This window comes from Phocoena sinus, chromosome 10 (assembly GCF_008692025.1).
Source record: "Phocoena sinus isolate mPhoSin1 chromosome 10, mPhoSin1.pri, whole genome shotgun sequence".
In the NCBI taxonomy this organism is placed as follows: Eukaryota; Metazoa; Chordata; class Mammalia; order Artiodactyla; family Phocoenidae; genus Phocoena; species Phocoena sinus.
The window spans coordinates 20,381,074-20,408,894 of record NC_045772.1 but is presented as its reverse complement, the minus strand read 5'-3'; the positions used below and the strand labels follow the sequence as shown (position 1 = coordinate 20,408,894).

General features: G+C 38.1%; 1 protein-coding gene across 1 annotated transcript; it reads left to right on the top strand.

Annotated features, from left to right (window-relative positions):
- Positions 1-27,369, top strand: SPIC (Spi-C transcription factor). Its single transcript, XM_032644496.1, has 8 exons — positions 1-45; positions 6,440-6,542; positions 13,512-13,869; positions 17,642-17,667; positions 18,253-18,346; positions 20,031-20,143; positions 21,620-21,728; positions 26,612-27,369. The coding sequence occupies exons 4-8, from the start codon at positions 17,665-17,667 to the stop codon at positions 27,037-27,039; spliced, it is 747 nt and encodes a 248-aa protein (XP_032500387.1). The 5' UTR covers positions 1-45; positions 6,440-6,542; positions 13,512-13,869; positions 17,642-17,664; the 3' UTR covers positions 27,040-27,369.
- Positions 27,370-27,821: the final 452 nt, after the last annotated feature.

Genomic DNA, 27,821 nt, shown 5'->3' with positions numbered 1-27,821 from the left:
GAAGCCCCCAGCTTCATTTATAAAGAAATAATCAACCATACAAGTGTAAGTCTGTTTTTGGACTCTATTCTGTTCCATTGATCTGTGCCTATTCTTATGCCAATATCACACTATGATATTGATTACTGTAGTTTTATGATGCCTCTAACAAAAAGTTCTTCTGTTGAAAAATTGTTTTCTTTTAGATTTTTTGGACTTCCATATAAGTTTTATAATCAGCTTGTCAATTTCTACAAGTCATGTACTGAAATTTTGATTAGCATTGTCTAGACTCTAAATTTGAGAGATTTGATACCTTAACAATATTGTCTTCTAATCAATGAACGTTGTATAACTCTCCACTTATTTAGGTCCTCTTTAATTTCTCTCAAGAATGTCTTCAGTATTCAGGTCTTACACATATTTACCCTTAAGTATTTTATGTTTTTAAAATGCTATTATAAATGATATATTTTTTATTATAAATCTATTTATTTATTTACTTTGGCTGCGTTGGGTCTTTGTTGCTGCGCACGAGCTTTCTCTAGTTGAGGCGAGCAGGGACTACTCTTTGTTGTGGTGTTCTCATTGCAGTAGCTTCTCTTGTTGTGGAGCAAGGCTCTAGAGCACAGGTCAGTAGTTGTGGTACACGGGCTTAGTTGCTCCATGGCATGTGGGATCTTCCCGGACCAGGGATTGAACCTGTGTCCCCTGCACTGGCAGGCGGAATCTTAACCGCTGCGCCACCAGGGAAGTCCCTATAAATGATATTTAAAAAATTTTAATGTCCAATAGTTTCTTGTCAATATATAGAAATACAATTGATTTTTGTATATTAATCTCATATTCTGTAGCCTTGCTAAATTCATTTCCTAGTACCAGCAGTTTTTTAGTGGATTTCTTAGAATTGTATAAATAGCTGATCATACCATCTTCATTTTTTTTTGGCCGAGATGCACGGCTTGTGGGATCTTAGTTCCCTGACCAGGGACTGAACCCAGGCCCTAGGCAGTAAAAGCTAACCTAGTAGTCCTAACCACTGGACTGCCAGGGAATTCCCTGATCATATCATCTTGAAATAAAGACAATTTTACTTCTTCCTTTTCAGTCTATACATTTTTTTATTCCTCTTTCTTGCCTTATTACAATTGTTAGGACTTCTAGTACAATATTAAATAGAGCTATATATTGAAATGGGTAAATTTTATTGACCGTAAATTATATCTGTTAAAGTAGCTAAACAAAAAGATTATTTTATGCTGAGGTGGCTCTAATGCCTTGGTAGCCTCCATAAGCAAACCAAAACTTAAGCCAGAATCAGTTGGAAATGCTCTCATATCCAAGAAGACAAGATTTAAGAACAACCAATCACAAACAGGCAACTAGCCTTCCCCAAAACAAGCAAATGCTTAAGGTATAGCCAATCAAATAACTTCCTTGCTTTGCTTCCTTGTCTGCTCCACAAGAGCCTTTCTCTTAGCTCCTGTTGGTAGGGTGCTCCTAACAATTTTCTAACCACTTTCGTGTTGGAAATTGATGTTTGCTCAAATAAACTCTTGTAAATTTTAATGTGCCTCAGTTTATCTTTTAGTGTACCTCAATAACACTGATTTTTTAAAAAAAACTAAACTGAATATAACACAGAAGTGAACAGTTAAAGAGGCCTTTTATGGTAGGATGGGCATTGAATCACAGATGCAAAAGAATTACAGATCTTGATCTGAAAAAAAATAATAAAAGAAATGGAAACAGTGATGACTGAAATTAAGAAAGAAGTTATTGGGATGTGTGAAAATGATTGAAAAAGTGAAATAAAAATATTGAAGATTTTCAAAAGTATTATAATGGTGGAACAGGAAGACTAATATTAAAAATGTCAATGTAATATTTAACTTGTGATAAACTTTAGGAAATGTTTGAAGATGCTGTCTATAACAGGGATAGAGCAATAAATAAGGAGAAATTATTAAGAATGGCTAAAAAACTTTTTTTATCAGTATAGGCAATTTTTATCTTTTTAGAAAATTGTCAATATCGTGTGTGTGTGTGTGTGTGTGTGTGTGTGTGTGTGTGTGTGTGTGTGTTTTCCGGTTCGTGGGCCTTTCACTGTTGTGGCCTCTCCCGTTGCGGGGCACAGGCTCCGGACGCGCAGGCTCAGCGGCCATGGCTTACGGGCCCAGCCGCTCTGGGATCTTCCCAGACCAGGGCACGAACCCGTGTCCCCTGGATCAGCAGGCGGACTCTCAACCACTGCGCCACCAGGGAAGCCCCGTGTGTGTGTTTTAATGTTTTCACAATTTAATTTCTGAGTGTATACCTCCCCAATATTCAGCTTAATTTAGAGATTAAATTCTGACTTTTGGTTTCTAAACCACTTTGGCACACAATTTTCTTTTTTCCTTCTGGTAATATATTTCTAGTCTATAGCATGTAGGAGCAAAAATAAATAAAGCTGGCTACCTTGAACTATGAACTAAGAACAATAGCAATCCTAGTTGCTATATTAAAAGTTCAAGTTCTAGGGGCTTCCCTGGTGGCGCAGTGGTTGAGAGTCCGCCTGCCGATGCAGGGGACGCGGGTTCGTGCCCCGGTCCGGGAAGATCCCACATGCCGCGGAGCGGCTAGGCCCGTGAGCCATGGCCACTGAGCCTGCGCGTCCAGAGCCTGTGCTCTGCAACGGGAGAGGCCACAATGATGAGAGGCCAAAGTACCGCAAAAAAAAAAAAAAAAAAAAAGTGTTGTATGATAAAATACCAGCCTATAATTTTTAAAAGGTTTTATACTTTTTTAACTAGGTAATACAAATTGTAAAAAGGAAATTCAGAATACCAAAAAGTATATAGTGAAAAGTAAGTCTCCCATCTTTGGTAGCCAAACCCTAGTTTTCCCCAGAGATGCTCATGTTTAACAATTTTCTATGTATCCTTCTAGGATATTCCATGCATATGTAAGTACGTATAATATTTAATATATCCTTTAAAATATAAATTGAATTATCATATATACACTAGCATCTTGCATTTTTTATTTTATAATGTAGCTTAGAGTTCCATATTGGTATTTAAAAAATGAGTCATTGTAATGGGTACATAACATTCCATTAAAAAATATACCACAGAAGGGAATTCCCTGGTGATCCAGTGGTTAGGCCCGGGGTTAGATCCTTGGTCAGGGAACTAAGATTCCCACAAGCCGCTCAGTGTGGCCAAAAAAAAAAAAAAAAGAGTATGCTACAGAAACTATACATTGTTTTGCAAAGCCTAAAATATTTACTACCTGGCCTTTTACAGAGAAAGTTTGTTGGGTTCTGTTTTTGTTACTAATTTTTAACTCAATAGTGAATGATTAGAGAACATGGTCCCAGGGTTAAAAATTAATAACAAAAAACATAGTAAAAGGACTTCCCTGGTAGCGCAGTGTTTAACAATCCACCTGCCAATGCAGGGAACGTGGGTTTGACCCCCGGTCTGGGAAGATCCCACATGCCGTGGAGCAACTAAGTCCACGTGCTGCAACTACTGAGCCCATGTGCCACAATTACTGAAGCCCATGTGCCTAAGTCCATGCTCTGCAACAAGAAAAGCCACCACAATGAGAAGCCAGCGGACCACAACAAAGAGTAGCCCCCGTTCACTGCAACTAGAGAAAGGCCACGTGCAGCAACGAAGACCCAACACAGCCAAAAATAAATAAATTTATTTTTTAAAAAAATTAAAAGCCCTTGAGATATTGTATTTAGAAATCAAAAACATTAACTCCAGGGTAAAAAAGAAATAATAATGAAAAGTTAATAAATAATTGGAACAGAATGATAGTAAAAGCCCTCTGCATCAAAACTTGTAGAATAGAAAAAAATGAAACAAAAACAAAAAAAAAAAAGAAAAAATAATACTTGTGGGATAGAGCAAAAATGCTACTTTTAGCCTTATATGCTCACATTAGTTAAAAAAGAAACACAAACAAACAAACATTAAAGACATGTATCTCAAATAAGAGATTAGAAAAGGAACATGGAATAAATCCAAAGAGAATGAAAGGAAGGAGATAGTAAAGGTGAGGATGAATAGAAGAAAAGAAGCATACAATAGAATCAACAAAGTCAAACTTTTTTGAAAAGGTCAACAAAATTATTTTGGTTTGTTGTATTTTATAGAATATAGAAGACATGAATGAATGTACTGAGTTCTTATTTTAGGTTATTGCATTTTTCAGTTCTAGAATTTCTATTTGGTTTTTCTTCACATCTGTCATGCCCCTAACGTCTGCTATTAACAAAAATAATAATTTCCAGTTCTCTGCTGAGATTTTCAATCTTGTGTTCTATCTCCTTAAACACTATCAAACATAATTATTTTAAAGCCTGTGGCTGACAATCCCAATATCAGAAGCCCCGGGGTGTGGCTACCTCTATTTTCTGTTGTTACTACTTATTTCCCTTCAAATTGCCTAATCTCCTTAGGGGCTTAATGATTTTTTAATACCTGTGGGCATGATATTTGAAACACTGTAGAAGTAACCATGTAGAAGCCATTGTGTTATCTTCTATCTAAAAGTGCCACAGGGCATTTGCAACTTAGATTCCCTAAATCCATTTCGGGGATTAAAATGATAGCTACAAACTGGGCTAAAATTCCAAGCAGTGTAATTTCACTTCCAATTTTGACTTAATTGCAGTGTAGAAGCTTATGAGCTCTCAGTTCAAAGCTAGAGGGAAAACGTATGCCTCCGCCACCACAGCAAGCCACTCTGAATGTTTAATGGCATCAGAAGGGAGAGAAACAAGTGGGCAGCCTGAGTAGGCATATCAATTTTGTGCACACTCAAATCGATATGCCTGAAATAGTAATGTGACATTTGGAAGTGAGTTCTGAGTCCAAGAAAGGTGGAATAAAGATGACTTCAGTGTCCCCAAGCAACCAATATAATCCCAGTAATTAAGTGTGACTCTCCCTCCTTCAAGAAGCCCTTGGTCCTAACCTGTCTTTCAGCCCTTGACCTGCTGTCTCACTGGCTGCTGAGCGGTTCACTTCCTCACCTCCTTCCAGTCTTGACACAAATGCTACCATCGTAATATGGCATGGCTGATGAGCCTATTTAAAAGGGGAACCTCTCCCCTTCCTGCTTCTCCTTACTCTACTCAGCTTTCCTTTTTTCATAAACTACTTATTGTCTACTATGCTATGAAATTTACTTAGTCATCATGCCCATGTTTATTATCTGTCTCCTCATGCAGAAATGCTACAAAGACAGGAATCTTTGCTTTGTCCACTGATATATCCTGGCATCTAGAACAGCATCTATTTGAAGGAATAAATCAAGGCAGCTCTGAGACCACCGTGGATACAAGAGGGAGTGTCTCAGAGGTCTCACTTCTCACCTCTAGCCCACAGTTTATTAAACCTTCTTTCCCAACTACTTACAATCCTGTCCTCAAGAAGACCAGCAGCTTCTGGGAAGAACAACTGTCAGAAGTAAACACGATCTGAAACACACTAGGTAGTTACTAGCAAGTGTGCAAAGAAAAAGTGTCTAGGGAGTTCCCTGGTGGTCCAGTGGTTAGGACTCTGTGCTTTCACTGCTGGGGGCCCGGGTTCAATCTCTGGTTGAGGAACTGAGATCCTGCAAGCTGCGCAGCGAGGCCAAAAACAAAGAAACAAAAAACGTGTCTACATTTGAGTAAAATTTCGACACAGATAATATTCAGTGATTGGAATATAGTAAAGGGCAGACATTTCAAACACACCTGAAGTCTTTTTACTCATTAAGTTTCTTGTTAAAAAATCACTGAGGTGCATGATTTCTATTCATACTGAGTGCTCTACGTTTACAAAGGTACCTGGCTACCTGTGTTCATGTGACGTAGTCGGGGAACAGGAGGTAAATAAAAGATTTTGCTGAAAACCAGAAAAACAAACAAAACCAAAAACATTTCCCTTACCTCTGTATTATTGTGGTCTTATTTTAGATTTAGATATTGTAGTTTGTCGTTGTTGGATCCTGCCTGCCTGGCCCACCCTTAATCTGGCTCTGCACTCACGATAAAGATGGTCTTAGAGATTCCTGCAGTATTCTAATACTCATGTGCTACCACGCCCTGCATCTATCACCACAATATCGATTCTTTTGCCCAGAAGCGGATTACTTCTCCTTCTGGATACGTTTTGGATTGTTCTAGAATAGGCTGTTCCTTCGGTAGCAGCCCTCCCGTCTGAATGACCCATTCTCCTTTTGGATATTCCTCCTTGCCCTTCTCTTTCAGGAGACTTTGAGGTTGGTTTTATTCTTCTTGCTGTTTCACCTAATGGGCGCAAGATTTTCCCTTTTCCAAGTTCCTGGAGACTCTCACTTGGACCTCAACTGATAATGATCCTCTCAAATTCATGAACATTCTGGCACAGTAGCATCTAGTACTGCAGATCTGACAACTAGAATCTGAATCTTAACTTCCTCTTTTCCACAGAAACCTTGGGAATTCACACCACGAATGCAAAAGGAAAATAACCGAGCTCTTTGGTTTCTCATTAAACAAAATAAGATGCCTTACCAAATGTATTTAAAACCAGGTGGGTCTGCTTTTATATTTTTCCAAAGTAGCATGCCAAGAAACATGAATCTGAGGTTCATATGTGAGGTATTGTGTTATCTGATGGCAAAATTATTCCCATTTGAGTTTAGGGCTTCAAGTAAGAAATAACGCTAGGAATTGATTGGAGGCTGAGGTGAAAAGGACAGAACTGGTTTTCTAAATTTTATACATCTTTATTACTGCCATACATCTTTATTTCTGTCATAAATTTATAGATTATATTTAAATCATGCAGGAGTTTTAATAGAATTAAAAATGTAATTTGGGGAAATTCCCTGGTGCTTCCAGTGCAGGGGGCACAGATTCGATCCCTGGTTAGGGAACTAAGCTCCCACAAGCCGCACAGCACAGCCAAAACACTTTAAAAATTAAAAAACATTTTTTAATTTAAAAAATTAAAATGTAATTTTATAACACCGACTGACGAGTGTTTTCATTGCCCGAAGCAAAATTGTTTCCTTAGAATTTTCTTTTTTGGAATTTCATTTGCCTTGTTAGATAACCTTTCTGTAATCCCTTGTTCTCTTTGTCTATTGTTTACTATTTTAGTATGTTATTTGAAACACATAAAAGCATATGTATGCTTTTACTTTAATGAAATGAACACCTATAAAACCATCCCCTGGTCCAAAAACTAAAACATTTTAAATAAATGGTGTGTTTACTCCCTAGACCATCTCCCTGCTTGCCCCGTCCCAGGAGTATTCACTGTCTTTAATTTTGTGTTTATTATTCACTTGGTTTACACACACACCATATAAAGATAGATAGATAGATACATAGGTGATGAATAGAAACAAAGAAAAGAAAAGCTGATTAAAAATATATTGTTTAGTTGTTTATTTTTGAAACGTAAAAATCCTGTCATGTTTTAAGTGCTTTTCTGGGTTTTATTTTTTCACTGAACTTTATGTGTTCAAGATTCTTCCGTGTTATTGCAATTTCACTTTTATATATTATTCCATTATGTGAACACACCTCAATTTATTCATTCTCTTAGTGTGTATATGTGTATATGTCTATGTCTATGTATTATTTATCTATCGTGTGTGTGTGTGTGTATATATATATATATAGAGAGAGAGAGAGAGAGAGAAAGAGAAAGAGAGATGAGTTGTTTGCAGAGCTTTTCCATTATTAACACGGCTGCTAACATCTTTCTACATATATCCTGGCATTCATTTACAAAAGTATCTCTTGTGTATGCTCCTAATAATTAGTTATTTTCCTAAATGATTGTCCCAGTTTAGACTCCTACCAGTAATGTGAAGAATTCCCACTGATTCACATCTTCTTCATTTAGTTGGTATTGTCAGACTTCTTAATTTTTGTTAATCTCAACCACAGCATTAAAAACAGAACAAAACCTTCTGTCAAAGTTGGCGGATTTGTGGGGCTTCCCTGGTGGCGCAGTGGTTTAGAATCCGCCCGCCAGTGCAGGGGACCCGGGTTCGAGCCCTGGTCTGGGAAGATCCCACATGCCATGGAGCAACTAAGCCCGCGAGCCACAACTACTGAAGCCCGCACACCTAGAGCCCGTGCTCCGCAGCAAAGAAGACACCACAGTGAGAAGCCTGCGCACCACATCGAAGAGTAGCCCCCTCTTGCCGCAACTAGAGAAAGCCCGCGCGCAGCAGCGAAGATCCAATGCAGCCAAAAATAAATTAAAAAAAAAAATAAAGTTGATGGGTTTGTTTCCAAACTGAAAGTCTTGTAACATCTGGCCATGAGAAACCAATTGTCCATATGGCAGCTCCCAATTACCCCCATGTCACCAGGTGGGAAGCAGCTGTCACAGCCCCTGCTACTCTTACTGGCAGCATCTTACTTGGTATACAGCATAATGTATACCAGTTAATACTTCAGAGTGACTTCAGCTATATCCAATCTGGGCGTTAGAGTCTCATGATATTTTGATAATACATGCACTTTTTTTCTTCCTTTATTTTCAAATAGATTTTTTTTTTTTTGTGGTACGTGGGCTTCTCACCGTTGTGGCCTCTCCCGTTGCGGAGCACAGGCTCCGGACCCACAGGCTCAGCGGCCATGGCTCACGGGCCAGCAGCTCCGCGGCATGTGGGATCCTCCCGGACTGGGGCACGAACCCGCGTCCCCTGCATCAGCAGGCGGACTCTCAACCACTGCGCCACCAGGGAAGTCCTCAAATAGATTTTTTAAAAACCCCAACAACAAAAATTTGACATGGAAAAGCAGTTGTGTAATGCTTTTTTTGTGTTTTTTAAAAACATTTTTTTCTTATTAAAAATAAACCTAGTTTTACATATTAAAACTATTTAAATTTGTATTTGTCCTCCGCTTGGCATATTAGCTTCCTAAGAAAATACAAACTTAAAAGTCAGTTGGTGGGGACCCCCCTGGCCGTCCCGTGATTACAGGACTCCTCACTTCCAATGCAGGGGACGGGGGTTCAATCCTCGGTTGGAGAACTAAGATCCCACATGCCACCCGGCGTGGTCAAAAAATTTTTTTAAAGTGTGAATTAAAAGTTAGTTGGTGGCACAGTGGTTGAGAGTCCGCCTGCCGATGCAGGGGACGCGGGCTCGTGCCCCGGTCCAGGAAGATCCCACATGCCGTGGAGCGGCTGGGCCCGTGAGCCATGGCCGCTGAGCTGCGCGTCCGGAGCCTGTGCTCCACAACGGGAGAGGCCACAACAGTGAGAGACCCGCGTACCACAAAAAAAAAAAAAAAAAAAGTTAGTTGGTATCTGCCAGTGTTCCCCAGAGACGATATCTGAAAAGCTGAATTGAGAACAAGGAGATCCCAATTCTAACCCTAACACTCACTCACTGCTCACTCACTGAGTGACCCCTTATCTCCCTGGGCATCAGTTTCCTCACCGGCAAAATGGGAATAACACCTGCCCTGCCAGCCTTATGGGCTGTTGTGAGAGTTCAGTGATACAATGTACTCATTCACCCATCCAACCTCCACTGAAGCCCTATGTTGTGTTATAGTGTTTTACCACCTGCTTTGGGAAAGCAAAAGACATGTAAGAATTGCTCCCTCCACCTGCCCCCCAAAGCTGGCAAGGTACTATAGCAGAGATAATGCTGGAAATGACAGAATCTTATGAAAGTATAAGGTTATATGATCGTGGTGGTTATAATGAAGATTATAGGAAAGTTGTAAAAAACTGGAGCAAAACAGTACTGAGAACCCCTTAAGTCTTTGAAAGGTTTCTCTCTTTTCTAACCATACCAAAGGCACTTTACAGATTTCTCTTTTAATGAGTATTTTCATTGCTAATTGTAGTTATCTGATAAAAGTTAAATACAGAGAAGCTGTAAATATCATGATGATTAGACCAGAAATGTCTAGGCTGTTATAGGCACACAGCTATAACTTGGGATCCCATTAATGTGTCAGTTTCCCAAACTATTCTGAGCTCAGAGAATCCCCTCCCCACCCCGTCCCTATCAGTTCCCTACCCAGTTAACTTCTGTAGGAATGGGATGCCACTTCTCCATAATGAAAGATATCTGCCTTGCTAACCGATTTTGTTAGAACATAGGGAATTGCCACTCACAAATCGCTAGGAAAAAAAGAATCCTAGCCAAAAGGGCCTGGAGATGAAGCAGAATCACTTGCAAGCCTGTCTTCTTAGTGAACTAGAAAGTGAAAATATGCATGATGACCCCAGTAAGAGGGAAGAGACATTCCTCTTCCCTTTCCCAGGCCAGTGAATGGTTTAGGTTCAGAAGCTTCTGAGGCTGGAAGGGCTGAAGTGGAGAGGCATTCTTGCTCTTGGGGTTCCAGATAAAGATGTATACAAATTTCACAATGGGTTAGCTCACCTCTGCCTGCCTAGAATGCAGTCAGGTACACCAGTAGGTTGTCAGAACTTAGCTGTTTCAGGACTAGAGACAGCCCTTGCACAGGCTCTGTCATGGCTCTGAACACAGGACTAACAAACCAGCACTCCTTCAGCACCTCCACAGAAACCAGGAGAGTAAATCTGCTGGCTCCCCGCCTCTCTGTGGAGCTGGGTGGCTTTTTTTTACCAGTCCTGTGTCAGAGGAGTTTCCTCCATTGGTGTGAGCAGTGGTGGGAGCTATTACAGTAATTACAGTAAATACTAGAGCCTATGGAGAATTTGTTTTCTTGCCTTTGCCTATATTTTTTTTAATTTTTAAAAAAGTTTTATTGAAAAAAAATTTTATTGGAGTATAGTTGATTTACCATGTTGTTATGGAGAATTTTTACACAACCTGGTTGTTGGGAAGAGGCACCAGACATGGCAGGAAAGACCTGGGTTTGAGTCCTGGCTCTGCCACTTGCCAGGTGGCTGCAGGTCCCAGGTGTGGTGAGGGTCCCAGGTGTGGTAAATAGGAGCAGTTTTGTGATTAATAGCTACCATCGGGTGTGTTTACTACTCTGTTCCTATGCTATCTCAGTAAAACCTCTCAAGAGCCCTTTGACATAAGGCCATTAGCAAATTCTCGTTCTCATGCTTGTTCTCAGTCTTACTCCATAGATAAGGAAGCAAATTCTGGTTGAATGGTTAAAAGGCTTTGGTTGGAGTCAGGTAGAACTGGTTTGAAAGCCTTCATTTCTGTCACTCACTGTGTGATCTTAAGTCATTTAACTTCCCTTGAGGCTTTGTTACTTCATCTGCAATACGGCGATAATTATAAAGCAGGACCTAACGTTCGTTCAACATTTATTAAATGCTTGGACTGTCCAAAGTACATGATGTGAATTCACTCAGATTTTCACAATAACTCTATGTGGTAAGTAAAATCATTATCTACACTTTATAGAGGAAACTGGGAGGTTAAATAACTTGTCCAAGTTTACACAGATAGGTGCTATGGAGCCACAGTTGGAACCCAGGGCATTATTGTGAGGGTTAAATAATCTATTATGCTGGCCTATGTAGAAGTAAATATGTGACAGGAGTAGCGCAAAGGATAGGAGGGGATGTAAGTGGAATTATACTGTGGTAAGTTTCTTACATTATGAAGTGGTATAACAGTTTCTTATACATGACGTGGTATAATAGTTAGACTTGATAAATGAAGAATGCATATTGTAACCACTAAAGATAAATTACAGAAGTATGTCATACCGTTATTTTACCATGACATTATAAAGAGCTAATGAAGGAAATATAATGAAATAATAAAATACTTATTTAATCCAAAAGAAAGCAGGGAAGGAAGAACAAAGGAACAAAAAATAAACAGAATAGAAAACAAATAGCAAGATGGTAGATTTAATTCTAACTATACAGTAGTTACTAAATTGGACTGAACACTAAAAAGGCAGAGATCATCAAACTAGGTAAAAAGCAGCACCCAACTCTATGCTGCTTTAAAGAGACATACTTTAAATATAAAGACAGATAAAGAGAACATGTTGAAAGTGAAAAGGATAAGAAAGCTAGTGTGGTTACTATCAAAGTAGACTTCAAGGACTACCAGAAAGGATTGCAAAAAAGAGAGAGAGATTTTATAATGATAAAAGGCTCAATTCATCAGGAACACATAACAGTTCTAAATGAGTCTGCATTTAATAATAGAGCTTCAAAATACATGAAATCAAAAATTGACAGAATTAAAGGGAGAAATAGACAAATCCACAACTATAGTTTGACATTCCTCTTTGTAATCTCTGTAATCTTTGTAACCGATAGAAAATGCAGAGAAGGACTTCCCTGGTGGCGCAGTGGTTTAGAGTCTGCCTGCCGATGCAGGGGACATGTGTTCGTGCCCTGGTCCGGGAAGATCCCACATGCTGCGGAGCGGCTAGGTCCGTGAGCCATGGCCGCTGAGCCTGCGCATCCGGAGGCTGTGCTCCACAATAGGAGAGGCCACAACAGTGAGAGGCCCGCGTACCGCAAAAAAAAAAAAAAAAAAAAAAAAGAAAATGCAAAGAAAAAAATCAGTAAGGATATGGATGATTTGAATAACATTATCAACCAACTTGATCGAATTGACATTTATCCAGCACTACATATAATAACTATAAAACACATATTCTTTCAAGTGCAAATGGAACAAGATAGGCCCTATATTGGGTCACAAAACAAGTCTCAATAAATTTCAAAGAGTAATCTAGTGGAAGTTATTATTAAAATGAGGGTGAGGATTAGCTATTTGTCTCATAACCTACGGTTCTATGAATTCTACTGAGACATAACAAGTTTTCTAGCACCTTCTTCCCAGTCTTGCAAAATTATTTGTTTATTAGGTTTTCAGAGGTCTTACTAAGATTAAGACCCACTTCTTAAGTCCCCTAAGGAATCGAATTATTTAAATAGAAACTGCAAAGAAAGATAAGAGCTTGAGTTTGGTCTCCTTTTCTTGGGTTCTGAAGTTCTCTATTCTCAGAAAAAGCAATTTTTCTCCTGAAGCTTGGCACCATAGGATTTAGACTCCACCACATCTGTTCCTTACAATTTTCTAAAATAATATCAGTTGCCACTGAGGACAATGAACTTCTGCAAAAAAGAAACTGTTGATCAGGGATCCTCTCTGTAGAGCTCTTGTTACGCAGCTCATTTCTAGAGTGAACAGAAACACTAATGACCACCCCTAAAAAGATGCTTTGTGTGTGTATTGGGTACAAGTGTCTCAAGAAGCAGTCCTTAGATAAGAAGGCTTTGAAAATATTTACAATACAGTAGGAGTTCCTAAACTGGGCTCTATTGGCCTGACTGAGAGAGTTTGCCTGAAAATGTGCTGATGGCATTTTCCTGGAGAAAGAGCTCATCATAGCTTTAATCAGGTTCTCAAGGAATAGGAGCCTTACTCTCTAGAATGCTAAAAGGACAGTGTATCATTTCGTTTTTAAGTTGCTGAAAGCATTTTCATACTTTATCTTTACAAAGGGCTCAAAACTGAATTTTTATTTTTCATCTGTAATATAGAATTGTGCCCCCAAAACATCATGTGCTCATTGGTTTTGCTCAACTCTTTTTCAGGGTCCATTTATTCATATCTTGCAGAATAAAACTTTGGAGACACCTGTTGGGGAAAACGTTGGCTTAGAAAATTGACTTTTTTCCATTGATTTCAAATACATAACAAGCCTGTACTACTATGAGAATCTGCCGGGTGCTATGAAGTCTGCCGTCGGGACTAAGAACCCTAGTCCAATGGAACCTAATCTGCGGACATAGGGCTCCAACGTGGTTGAGAGCACGTGCATGAAGTCATTTGGGCCTAAATCTGGACCCAGCCCAGCCCATTTCTCACTAGCAATTGGACCTTAGAAAAAAAATCATGAAATGTCTTTGATCCTCGGTTTAGATTCTTCATCTGTGAAATGGAGCTAAGGAGGTAACTACTATCATATGTGATGTTTAGATTCTTTTGAAAAAGTTTTATATTATTTTTTGGCTTGATGTGTGGATTGACCTGGATCCTTCCTCCTCCCTCTCTAACTTTGCCTCTTGGACCCCACACTCATTTTGCTCCAGCTGCACTGGCTTTCTTGTTTGTGCCTTGAATAAACCAAACTCATTTCCACCTAAGGCTCTTGGCGTCTGTTGTTTCTTCTGACTAGAGGTGCTTCGCTGCATTTCTGCTTTTCTTTTGCTCACTCTTTCTTATCCTTGGATTTCAGCTCACACACACTCCCTTAGAATTTTTGTGACCATTCACCATGACTATATACACTTACTATGACTGTTCTCTTACTGTTTTCTCAGTACTTATTGTTAATAACACTTCTCTAGTTTGCTTTAAAAAAAAAATCATTTTTCCTCACCAGAACTTGTTCAGTGCTGTGGTCCCTGGACTCAGGACAGTGTCCGGCAAAGAGCTCATTTATATATATATTTGTTGACTAAATGAACCAAACAAAATAAAGTGGCACGAAAAGGGCGTAGACTGGCAGGGCGTAGATGGTACAGATTAAAAACTCATCAACATTAGCGATTTGGTTTTATACACTTTTTACTTAAACATCTACATTTCAGAAGAGGGGATGTGTGTTTACATTTGCATAATAAAACTCGGTCAAAAAAGTAATTGGTGTAGAACAATAGTCCCATATCAAAGGTGAGCTCAGATTCCAACTATGCAAAACAGAAAATCTCTCTCCCCACCCATAACATTTACAAAAAATTCTTAGGTGGTTTTCCCCCTGGCTAAATGTGACATCTATTAAAATGACCGAAGGTTACAGTTACTTAAGGGTGTTGCCTACCTGCGCTTCAGAGAGGAAAGTTATTTCCACCAGGACTATACCTAAATGTTAGATTGGCCTCTGATGGACAGGTAAGATAAAATAGGTAAATGGGCAGATGGATGGGCCGGGAAGGAAGCATTATAGGTGGAGGAAGTCCCCAATAATTTCCATCAGAGCCACCAAAAACCATCCCAAATAAACCTTCAAGCTAAATAAGAGGACTGGACCTGGTCTATAAATGCAGCAGCTTCAAGCATGTCCAATCAGATCACTACCCAGAAGCTTCTCCTGTTTTGGAGTTGTTACTGGATCCAGGTAAGAAGGGAAGACCATAGCATGGATTCATTTCCTCCTCTTAAATGCATGGTGGTAAGTAAGATTAAGGCTGGAATGAGGAGCCTCGAATGCCAGGGCAAGGGTCTGTGCCTTTAAGATCTCTAAGTAGGGCGATCAGTGAACGACATTAGAAGTAAAGTGGTTTGAGAGGAAAGAGACCAGAGTGAAGGCTGCAAGAAAAGCAGCGTAGGCTCCAGAATCAGGGGAGAAATAATAGGAGTAATAGAAAAAGAAAGGTGGACAAGGGTTGTACAGGTCAGAGGTGCCCAGTGGGGCTGTGTAGGCCGGAGGAGCCACAAATTATGCTCGGTGGCAGGCGGGTTTCATGGGATTTGTTCTAATGCTTTTGGCCCATAGGATACAAATATTCTGTGCCTCTTCAAAATAATAGCCTCTGGTGTCCACTGGCCATATCATGAAATAGAAATAATGAAGGCACTGTATCTTTAAAAAAAAATCCCCTTTGTAGCACTTCCTTAAAAACAGTACTTAATGAAACTCTGCCAGTGAGCTCTTGACAGTTCTGTCTTATTTCTGATATTAATGAAACAACTTGGTAAAGGGCTGAAGTGTCTTCCTGGTAAGTGTTTAGTTTATGCTTTTCAAAATTCTTTGTAATAAGTGTTAATTTTCTTCTCTGGCCTAATGAGTGTTTCTCATTGACTGCCTGTTCCAATACTAGAAATATTAAGCAATTGAAGTGATCAATAATGTTTTCAAGCTTTTTTCTTCCCTTTGGGTTTGCTACTTTTAAGAGTCATGATAGTTTTGTGGGGTATTTTAGTCAAAGGGAGTAGTCTCATTTAAGTATTTAATTCAAAGTACAACACTCACCTGAGTATGTATTTGCTTCGGTGCTTATGAGCTGAGGCATAATTAATTGAAAGTTATTGACATGGCCTTTTAAAAACATATGTACTGATAATATTCATTAGGGACTATAGCCCAAAATGTGATTTATGGATTTTCTTCTTTTTTTTTTAAGTTTTTGCTAAATTCTTCAACATCTCCCACATGGAGAAGCTGTATTTTTTTTCAGTTTTCTTGAGATATAATTGACATATAACATTGTGTAAGTCTAAGGTGTACAACATGATGATTTGACATACATATACACTGAGAAAGGATTACCACAGTAAAATTAGTTAACACATTCATCACCTCCCATAGTTACCTTTTTTTATGGTTTTTCTTCTCATATTCTCTTTTAAATGACATAGTGATTTCAAAGAGCAGAATAGAATTTCGATGTTTGACATATTGTATCGCGACATTATGGATATGTATAATAATAGCATTGGATTATATCATCTAATCATATTATGCAGTGTTAAATATTAAAGAGTAAGCTCATTGTTTTTGCAGGATAAATGCTAAAAACTTGTATAAACAGAGTTGCTTCATGTGCTAAATGAAAGGATAAGCAATGTGGACCCACCACCCGCTCTTTCTTGTTCTGTGGATTTGTTTGTTTTGTGTAGTTCTATAGAACATAAAGTTTGAAAACATTTAATGTGGGTCAGTATGATAATTGTTTATTTAAAACAAAATCTACATTACTTACAGAGATAAGAATGTAGATAATGTAAAATTATAGACCAGAGTTCTTAACCTAGGATTTTAGAAAGTCCACGGACAGTTTTCATAGAGTACATTTTATTTGTAATGTAAATTCAAATTTCATGAGAGAAAAAGCATGTCTTTCACCAGATTCTCAGAAGTCCATATGACACCAGGAACTTAAAAAAAAAAAAAAAATCACTGTTATAAATGGAGAGCCATGCTAAGGTAAAAAAGATTTTGATTTCCAGAACTTTTTAATACTTTAATATTTAAAAGAATTTAAAAATACTTAAACATACTCAAATTATTTCTATATTTTCATATCAATATAGTTTGTGTAATTAACTCTAGCTATTTTGTTTATTTTTAATCTCTTTTTATTGAAGTATAGTTAATTTACAATGTTGTGTTAGTTTCAAATGTATAGCAAAGTGATTCAGTTATACATAGGTAGCTATTTAACATTTAAGAAGTTTTGTAGGACATCCCTGGTGGCACAGTGGTTAAGAATCCGCCTGCCAATGCAGGGGACATGGGTCCGAGCCCTGGTCCAGGAAGATCCCACATGCCGCGGAGCAACTAAGCACATGGCGCCACAACTACTGAGCCTGCTCTCTAGAGCCCGCGAGCCACAACTACCAAAGCCTGTGCTCCTAGAGCCCATGCTCTGCAACAAGAAAAGCCATCGCAATGAGAAGCCCGTGCACCACAACGAAGAGTAGCCCCCATTCTCTGCAACTAGAGAAAGCCCACGCACAGCAGCGAAGACCCAATGCAGCCTAAATAAATAAATAAATTAATTAATTAATAAAAAAAAAGTTTTGTGATGACAGAAAAGCAAAAATAAATTTTTGTAGGAAATTTCTGTAGAAAGAAAATTTGTACTCATCAAAGAGAATTCAGACGGTACTTTTGGTTTATATAAGGTATATTCAGAAAATAAGTAAAGTCTTTTAATTCAGAGGCAAATTAAATAGAAACACTATTTAATTTTGTTTTTTAAATATTAATCTTTTTCAGAATTGTCAATTTATTAATGAAGCATGGTAAGTTGGCATATAAAAATCTTTACTCTTCCTCCATTTTGAAAATAAAATATATGGGCTAGATTAATAAGGGTATGAAATGGTTTGCAAAACAGTTCAATTTTAGGTCTTGGAGGCATGCTTTTGAAATTAAGAGCATTTCATTTTTAAATAATGATTCAGATTCTGTTTGATTAAAGATATTTCCCTGATCCCTTTTTCCAAATCAGTCTCCTGCTATATAACTCCTTGCTAAAAATTTGTAAAATGTTGAATACTGTACTATAGAATGAGGCTGCTCTCTAAATACTATGTTACAGAGCAATGGATCTCAGCCAGGGTTGATGTTGTTCCCCAGGGTATATTTGGCTATGTCTGAGACATTTTTTGTTTGTCACAACTGTGGGGGTGCTACTGGCATCTAGTGGGTAGAGACCAGGGATGCCGTTTAGCACCCTGCAATGCACAGGGCAACCCCTCTGCAACAGAGTCTTCGTCAGTCTAAAATGTCAATAGTGCTGTGGTCGAGAAACCCTCCTTTATATCAGGAAAATTAAGTTCTACTGGTAATTTCCTAACTCCAGAGTTCTGCAATTGTTCTAACAGGCTTATGTTGAACAAGACAAGCTGGGTCAAGCATTTGAAGATGCTTTTGAAGTACTGAGGCAACATTCAACTGGTGATCTTCAGTACTCCTCAGGTAAAGATGTCAGTCCCCTTCTGCTGGTAGTTTGTATTTGTTTATCCCACACTGTTAAATTGTCCCTCTCTGCTTTCCTCTCCCCTTTTGTAGCCCCAAGTTTGGTTTTGTTTTGTTTAAATTTATTTATTTTATTTATTTATATTTTTTGGCTGCCTTGGGTCTTTGTTGCTGCGCATGGGCTTTCTCTAATCGCGTCGAGCAGGGGCTACTCTTGGTGGTGGTGCACAGGCTTCTCATTGCGGTGGCTTCTCTTCTTGTGGAGCACGGGCTCTAGGCACGCGGGCTTCAGTAGTTGCGGCACACAGGCTCATTAGTTGTGGCTCACGGGCTCTAGAGCACAGGCTCAGTAATTGTGGCACACAGGCTTAGTTGCTCTGAGGCATGTGGGATCTTCCCAGACCAGGGCTCGAACCCGTTGGCAGGCAGACTCTTTTTTGTTTGTTTGTTTGTTTGCGGTACGCGGGCCTCTCACCGCTGTGGCCTCTCCCATTGTGGAGCACAGGCTCCGGACGCGCAGGCTCAGCGACCATGGCTCACAGGCCCAGCCGCTCCGCGGCATGTGGGAACTTCCCGGACTGGGGCACGAACACGTGTCCCCGGCATCGGCAGGCGGACTCTCAACCATTGCGCCACCAGGGAAGCGCCCCCAAGTTTGTTATCTATATCTGAGAGTCTGTTTCTGTTTGTATTATTTTTTAGATTCCACATATAAGTGATATCATACAGCACTTGTCTTTGTCTGACTTATTTTGCTAAGCATAACACTCTCTCAGTACATCCATGTTGCCACAAATTGCAGAATTTCATTTTTTTTTATATAGCTGGGTAATATTCCATTGTGTATATATATACCACATCCTCTTTATCCATTTGTCTGTTGATTGGGCACTTGGGTTGCTTCCATGTCTTGGCTACTGTAAATAGTGCTACTATGAACATTGGGATGCATGTATCTTTTTGAATTCGTTTTCATTTTCTTCAGGTATATTGAATATATCCAGGAGTGGAATTGCTGAATCATATGGTAGTTGTGTTTTTGAGGACCCTTCATACTGTTTTCCATAGTGGCTGCACCGATTTACATTCCCACTAATAGCATACAAGGGTTCCCTTTTCTCCACATCCAGGCCATTTTGACCTGTGTGAGGATATTTCTCATTGTTGTTTTGATTTGCACTTCTCTAATAATTAGTAATGTTGAGAATCTTTTCATGTGCTTATTAGCCATCTGTATGTCTTCTTTGGAGAAATGTCTATTCAGGTCTTCTGCCCATTTTTTGATTGGGTTGTTTATTTTTTTTGATATTGAGTTGTATGAGCTCTTTATATATTTTGGATATTAACCCCTTGTGAGTCACATCATTTACAAATATTTTCTCCCATTGTGTAGGTTGTCTTTGTTTTGTCAATGGTTTCCTTTGCTGTGCAAAAGCTTTTAAGTTTAATTAGGTCCCATTTGTTTATTTTTGCTTTTATTTCTTTTGCATTAGGAGACAGATCTGCCTATGTTCTTTATCCTAAATAAATTTAACATCTCAATATAAAAATGCCAAGAGCAATCACATATGTAAGCATATAAACATGTATAAGCATCACACACACACACACACACACACACACACACACACACACACAAATATAAACTTTGACTTTGTCAGTTTCTTTCTCTGTTTTTAAATAGATTACAGAAATTACCTGGCTTTCATCAACCACTGTTCTCATGTCAGAGGAAATTCCAACAGCTATGGTGTGCTGCCCACAGAGGAACCGGTCTACAATTGGAGAACAGTAATAGTGAGTACTTTTACCAGGGGACCAGCATCCCTCAGTAACAGGCAAATTTCCTATTTGTCCCAGCCTTCCCCTTGGTGAATTTGACGGTCAGTGTGGGGGACCATCAATGCTGTCAAGAAGGAAACTGTGCTTTATCATTGTTCTTCATCTGACTTCAGATGGGTTTCAATGATTTCTATAGAGGAGGTATTTTAGGGTTCTCACATCAACGCTTCTCCTCAGTCCATCCGAAAAGCTGCAGGAAAGTTACAGATCCCCTAAAACGTTCCCTGCACTGGCTTTACCCACAATCTTGTATTAACCTGCTCTATTTCCCCTCCCAAGCTCAGCTAGCTATGTGTATTGGACCAATTCATTTCTATTTTAGTAGCCTTCTGCAAACAGGAGTGTCCCCACCATCTACCTCTCCTTCCATGTGTTCTTTTACATTGTTTACTTTCTTTCTTTCTTCTTCTTCTTATTTTAATTTATCTATTTATTTATTTTGGCCATGTTGCGGCATGTGGGATCTTAGTTCCCTGACCAGGGATGGAACCCATGCCCCCTGCAGTGGACGCGCCGAGTTCTAACCACTTGACTGCCAGGGAATTACCTGCGTTGTTTCCTTGATGTGTCCCTTTTATCAAGCAGTCTTAATGTGGTAGAGTATAAATATTAAAAAAAGTGTTTTTTTCAGTTATTACCTTCAACCATAGTATGTCAAATGTCCTTTTTCTGTCCCTGTAAATTATACTGTTTGGGCGTCTCCAACAAGACATTTCTTTAAACAGGGAGTTTGGGTTTTGCTTTAACCTCTCTCACCTCCCCTTAGGGTTGCCAGGTAAAATATAGGATGCCTAATATTCTTATTTGCTAGATCTGGCTACCCTATTTCCACTTCAGCTTCCATCCCCAGCATACACTGCACAGCCTCTTGTGGTGGGGACTCCTTACCTGCTGGGCAGCCCTCCTGTATAGGGAGGGCTCAAGTCCACCCCCTTCCACCACCATGTCTAGTTAACCCATGGAGGCCCACATTTCCTTGCCATATGTAATGGTAGGAACTCAGCCTGCTTCTTCCTGCCTCTCTTGCCTCTGTCCTCCCTCAGCTGCCATCTTTCTCCTCTTATTTTCTCTTGCCAGATGGGCATCCTCTTCCCTTTTTGCTGGCACCTCAGTTTCTACTAATGATTCTTTTGGATCTTTCTTGCTGGGCATTTTTAGGGGAAAGGAGGGAAGCAACCCACTCTCCTTTCTCATAAGGAGGGGAAGATACAGAACTCACAAAGCCTCAGATTACCCTCTGTCCCTTGGCCCTCTCCATATATGTGTTTGATGCTAGCTCTGCCCTGGGAGACAGCAGTTGAAGGTAGTGATTTTCAGAATTCGAGAGATGCTGAACACTGTTTTTGCCCTCAGCTTTTGACTTTGGCCACCAATCAAAAGTGGGGCCACACGGGAAGTCCCACTTAACATCCTGATACGTTATTTATATAGAACAGTGCTGCGGACCTCTATTTTGAAGGAAATATTCATCAGTCTCTGCAGAACATCCCTGAAAACCAGCTGGTGCAACCTACTCTTCTCCAGCAAAAGGGAGGAAAAGGTATGTGGATCCATTACTCCTTGCATAGGTAAAAGAGTCAAATCTTCATCAAAGCGGCTTTAAGGGAATTTCATATCTGAGTTTGGAATTGATTTGCAAAATATTCTCTTCTCACAGTTGAGAGTAATTTAACTCTGACAGACAAACTACTCCAAGCTGTTTATCTTGGGTGAGCTTTCCTATAGCTTCATAGAGATGTTGTAAAGGTGCAAAGTGTCACTTCAGTCAATTAAATCTGTATTCAAGAATAAGGTGTAAGATATGGAGAACAAACTAGTGATTACCATTGCGGGGAGGGGCAGTATAGGAGTAGGGGATTAAGAGGTATTATGTATAAAATAAGCTACAAGGCTATATTCTACAACACAGAGAATATAGCCATTATTTTAGAATAGCTTTAAATGGCATATAACCTTTAAAAATTGTGAATCATTATATTGTAAACCTGTAACTTATATAATATTGTACATCAACTATACTTCAATAAAAAAGGAATGAGGTATATAAATTTTAGGTACAGAAGGGGGAACTTTTCCGTAAATTATTTTAGCAATCTTATTTCAACTGTGAAGCCCTCAGGATAGAAATCATCTCTATTAAGTTCTCCACAAACTTAATCATCTCTATTAAGTTTTCCACGTTCCATAATAACTTTATTTCATAAATTTGAAATCCTGATTTCATAAATGAAGATGATCTCATCTAACAGGTAGGCGAAAGTGTTAAAGTAGGATAATAGCCTCTGTTGGCTAAGATGTGGGCCACACACATTCACGTGCATTATTAAAGAGAGTATAAATTTTTACAAAGTTTTGTAAGGCAATTTAGCAATACCTACCAAAATTTTAAATGTTCATATCTTTTGACTCTTAGTGACTATATAACTCACTCACTGGGTTGATTATGTGAGCCTGGCCAGATCACTTACTTAATCTTCTGTACCACAGTCTCCTTATTCAAAAACAACCAAACAAATAATAATAATTGTACAGACATTGTAAGATTGCTATAAAAATTAAGTGAGAAGATCCACGTAAAGCATTAGGCTCATAGTCTGGCACTATGGATATTTCCCAAAATACCTTAGATGCATGTGTGTGCATATATATGTATTAGGATGTTCCTTGCAATGTTGTGTGTGATAGTAAATTACCTCCGACATACAAGGACATATAAGATACATCCCAATTTTATACTGTAATTTAAAAAATGATACCTTATCATAGCTACTGAAAATTATTATTTTAAAAAATTTTTATTTTATTTTTTAGTTGAGGTATAGTTGATTTATATTATTAGTTCCAGGTTTATAACATAGTGATTCAAAATTTTTATAGCTTGTACTGCATTTTTGTTATAAAATATTGGCTATATTTCCTGTGCTGCATAGTATATCCTTGTAACTTATTTCTTTTATACATAGTAGTTTGTACCCCAATCTTGCTCCTCCCTCCTTCCCTCTCCCCACTGGTAACGACTTGTTTGTTCTCTATATGTGTGAGTCTGTTTCTATTCTGTTACATTCATTTGTTAATTTTTAAATTTTTTTGGTTTATTTTGTAGATTCCACATATAAGAGATAACATACAGTATTTGTCTTTCTCTGTCTGACTTATTTCACTTAGCATAATACCTTCTAGGCCCATCCACTTTGTTGTAAGTGGCAAGATTTTATTCTTTTTTTAATGGATCATATTCCATTGTATGTATATATACATCTTCTTTATCCATTCATCTGTTTATGGACACTTAGGTTGCATCCATATCTTGGCTATTATAAATAATGCTGCTATGAACATTGGAAAGCATGTAACTTTTCAAATTAGTGTTTTCATTTTCTTTGGATATATACCCAAGAGTGCAATTGCTGGGTCATAGGGTAGTTCTTTTTTGGTTTTTTTGGCCGTGCCATGCGGCACGTGGGATCTTAGCTCCCCAACAAGGGATTGAACCCGAGCCCCCTGCATTGGAAACGCGGAGTCTTAACCAGTGGACCGCCAGGGAGATCCCTGGTAGCTCTAGTTTTAGTTTTTTGAGGAATCTCCCCACTGTTTTCCACAGTGGCTCTATCAATTTATATTCCTATCAACAGTGTACAAGGGCTCCTTTTTCTCCACATCCTTGCCAACATTTGTTATTTGTGATTTTTAAAAAAATTATAGCCATTCCCACAGGTGTGAGGTGATATCTCATTGTGGTTTTGATTTGCATTTCTGAATCTTCAGCGATGTCGAGCATAAACATCGCACAGATTTGCATGTGCCTGTTGGTCATCTGTACGTCTTTGGGAAAATGTCTATTCAGGTCTTCTGCCAATTTTTTAATTGGGTTGTTTGTTTTTTGATATTGAGTTGCATGAGCTATTTACATATTTTTGATTTTAACCATTTATTGGTTATATCATTTGCAAATATTTTCTCCCATTCAGTACGTTGCCCTTTTGTCTTGTTGATGGTTTCCTTTGCTGTGCAAAAGCTTTTAAGTTTAATTAGGTCCCATTTGTTTATTTTTGCTCTTGTTTCCTTTGCCTTAGGAGACAGATCAAAAAAAATATTGCTACAATTTTTGTCAAAGAGGTTCTGCCTAGTGCTTTGTTTCCTTCTAGGAGTTTTATGGTTTCTGGTCTTAAATTTAGGTCTTTAGTCCATTTTGAGTTTATTTTTGTAAATGTGTGGGAAAATCTTCTAATTTCATTCTTTTACATGTAGCTGTCCATACTTAAAATTATTTTAAATGAATATTTTTTGAGATAACTAGTTTTGTTCTTATAAAACAGTATACTGTATCCTAGAATTGTAAAAGTCTAACTATGCAGTAATATTCTAATCCAGCAAGGAATAATGTATAAAATCGTATAAGTAAAGTAAATCTACTGAATATTACTATTGAATATTAAATAATGGTAGTAATTCAATATGAGGCCAATAACACTTCTACCTCTGTCACCTATTTTTTTTTTTAAACAAACAAACCAACTAGTTACTAAGTCCAGGGTGTGGCGCCTGTATCTTTTCACTGATGTTTCGGCTGTGGATCTTTGCCATTAGGGAATGTATCATTTACCATTTTCTGTTTATAGAGCTTAGTCTTCCACCTGAGATAGTGATACATTTAAAACAATGAAATTTCAAAATAATTCGGGAATTCATTATTGAGAGAAAAATAGTACATGCATAAAAATAGAACATATATAGTTATTAAAGAGAAAAAGGAATACTTTAAGTATTGAAACAGAAAGAGCTCTAAATACATTTTGGTTTTTGTTTTAATCCTTTTTAATCCCATAATTCAAAAGTAATAATGCTCATTATTAAGAATTCAACTGATTCAGAAGTATGTAAAGAATAAGTGAAAAAATGTTCTTCCTTCCCATGCTATGGCCCACAAGTAACCTTTGTCAACAGTTTAGTATTTCCTCTATCTATAGCTAATCTCTATATTGTTCTATGATTTTATTTAAGATATATTATACACTGGAAAAAGTACAAAATACTGTGATACCATTTTTAATTTTTAAAGGATATGCATATGTTTATATAGGCAAAACAAATTATTTTCTAGAAATATGTAGGATTGGAGTTTTTACTTTCCATTTGTGCTTCTGTTTGAATTTTTTATCATATAATACTTTTAGTTTCAAAAAGTAAAAATTTAAACATTTTTTTCAAAATTGAAAAACAAACTTTTAAAGATGAGAATCCATTATAATTGATTTGACCACTGGGTGAGAGCCAGAGAACTTCTTTAAGGCTGTGACTTTAATTCATGATGTATTTTTTGGTAAGTCCCTTTCATTTCTCAATTCATAAACTCAAGATAATATAACGCAAAAGATAATCTTTGTAAAAGCCTTTGAGGTTTTTGGATGAATGATGACAGATGCATGAGTATTACACCCCAGAGACTGTTTAAAGCAGTTTGAGAATCCACTATTCTACTTTCTCAAGGGGAAAATGGAATTTGGCTGTGGAGCTTTTAGCTACTGACAGATCTGGTGGGACATGGTATTTACAGGCCAATTCAGAAGTCACAAAACCGGTTGTCACCTTTGTTCTCCAATCCACCAAACAAGCAAAAACCATAGCAACAAATCTTCCCAAAGTTTCCTTTTTAGTTATTCTGAACTATAAAGGGCTATGCTCCTAAAAGAGATTAAAAACTCTGGCAGTACCATTTTACTTCACTGCAATGAAAAAATACCACAATGCTCACTGTCATTGCTCACTAATAATGTCAAAATGTAATGAAGGTATTTTGACATTTCGGCTCTGTTTTTTTTCTCTTCTTTATTTTTTCAAGTAGTTATGCAGAACCGGAGTTAGCATTTTTACATGTCTGTTACTGATTTCATTTGTATTTGCACACGGTTTTACATTTTGCAAAATACATTCACCTTCCTTACCTCATTTGACTTAACTTATTTGAATAAAGCCCCTTCAAATGAGTTGTCTTTTGGAAATGGCTTTTGAGACTTTTCTTTAAAACCACTAAACTTTGCAGTCCATTTTGCTCAGTCTTGTTGTTCTGTAGACAGTTTAACATACAACATAAAATTAGAAGTCAAGATTTAACTGTGACAAAAGACCACACGACAAAAGGGAGACTCAAGTAGAGAGGTGCCATGCTTCCCTTCTCCAGTGAAGGATGGTACAAAATTTTGGACAACTTCCCTAACAAAGGTTCAGTTGAAACTGCAGTAGGCCAAATAGACCCTTGCTTTTCAAGTCCCATAAAATGATACCATAAATGCATTCTAAGGGGTGAGTAGGAAGAAAACCAGTCCCAATCAACTTTGAATTCTGTAGTCACTCAACAAACCCTTCCCGAGGATGTTCCTTGTGTAGAGCCATGGTGAAGTATGACATTGTTTTCCTCTATTTTAGGCAGGAAGAAGCTCCGACTGTTTGAATACCTTCATGAATCCCTGTGTAATCCCGAGATGGCATCTTGTATTCAATGGATAGATCAAACCAAAGGCATCTTTCAGTTTGTATCAAAAAACAAAGAAAAACTTGCCCAACTTTGGGGGAAAAGAAAAGGCAATCGGAAGACCATGACTTACCAGAAAATGGCCAGAGCACTGAGGAATTATGGAAGGACTGGGGAAGTCATCAAAATCCGGAGAAAGTTAACTTACCAATTCAGTGAGGCCATTCTCCAAAGACTGTCTCCATCTTATTTCTTGGAAGAAGAGATCTTCTACTCACAGTGTGTTCAACCTGATCAAGGATATCTCAGTTTAAATAACTGGAATGCAACTTATAATTATACATATGCCACTTACCATGATCTAAGTCACCCTGATTGCTAAATATACTCTTATACATCAAAATTTTCTGGCATCAGAAATCCCTACAAGTTTTAAGATTTTTCTCTGAAGACAGATACTGAAAAACAAAACAAAAAACCCAAACTTCATTATTGCTATCTTTTATGAAGTAGCATATAATCTATACTAACTTGGTGAAAAATTTTGCCAGTGAACAACTTTAAATGATCAAGTCCCATTTGAAAATATAGACTAAATGTCCTTCCTTTTACTATTGTCTATGTAATACTTCCTTCTAGACTAATAATGCTAGTGGAGATGCTTTGATTTACATATTGATTTAAACATTATTTTCCTGTCATACACTCAGACAAAAAAAAATCATTCTAACATGTATCCAATAGCTTTAGCAACAAAACAAAAAATGATTGCCTGTGATAGCGTTCCTGCTAAATTACATTCATGGCTTTAAAAATTTCAGTGACTAACACTAGAACTACCATATGATCCAGCAATTCCACTCCTGGGTATACATCCAAAGAAAATGAAAACACTAATTTGAAAAGATATATGCACCCCAGTGTTCACAGCTGCATTTTTTTTGGCCACACTGCACAGCTTGTGGGATCTCAGTTCCCCGACCAGGGATTGAACCCAGGCCTCTGCAGTGAAAGTGCAGAACCCTAACCACTAGACTACCAGGGAACTCCCATAGCAGCATTATTTATAATAGCCAAGATATGGAAGGCAACCTAAGTGTCCACCAACAGATGAATGGATAAAGAAGACGTGGTATATATACACAATTGAGTACTACACAGCCA

Excerpts from the sequence above, each read along its gene's own strand:
- SPIC (XM_032644496.1), top strand. Across the intron at positions 20,144-21,619 it reads ACAATTGGAGAACAGTAATA|AACAGTGCTGCGGACCTCTA; the intron begins GTGAGTACTTTT and ends TTATTTATATAG. Across the intron at positions 21,729-26,611 it reads CCAGCAAAAGGGAGGAAAAG|GCAGGAAGAAGCTCCGACTG; the intron begins GTATGTGGATCC and ends CCTCTATTTTAG.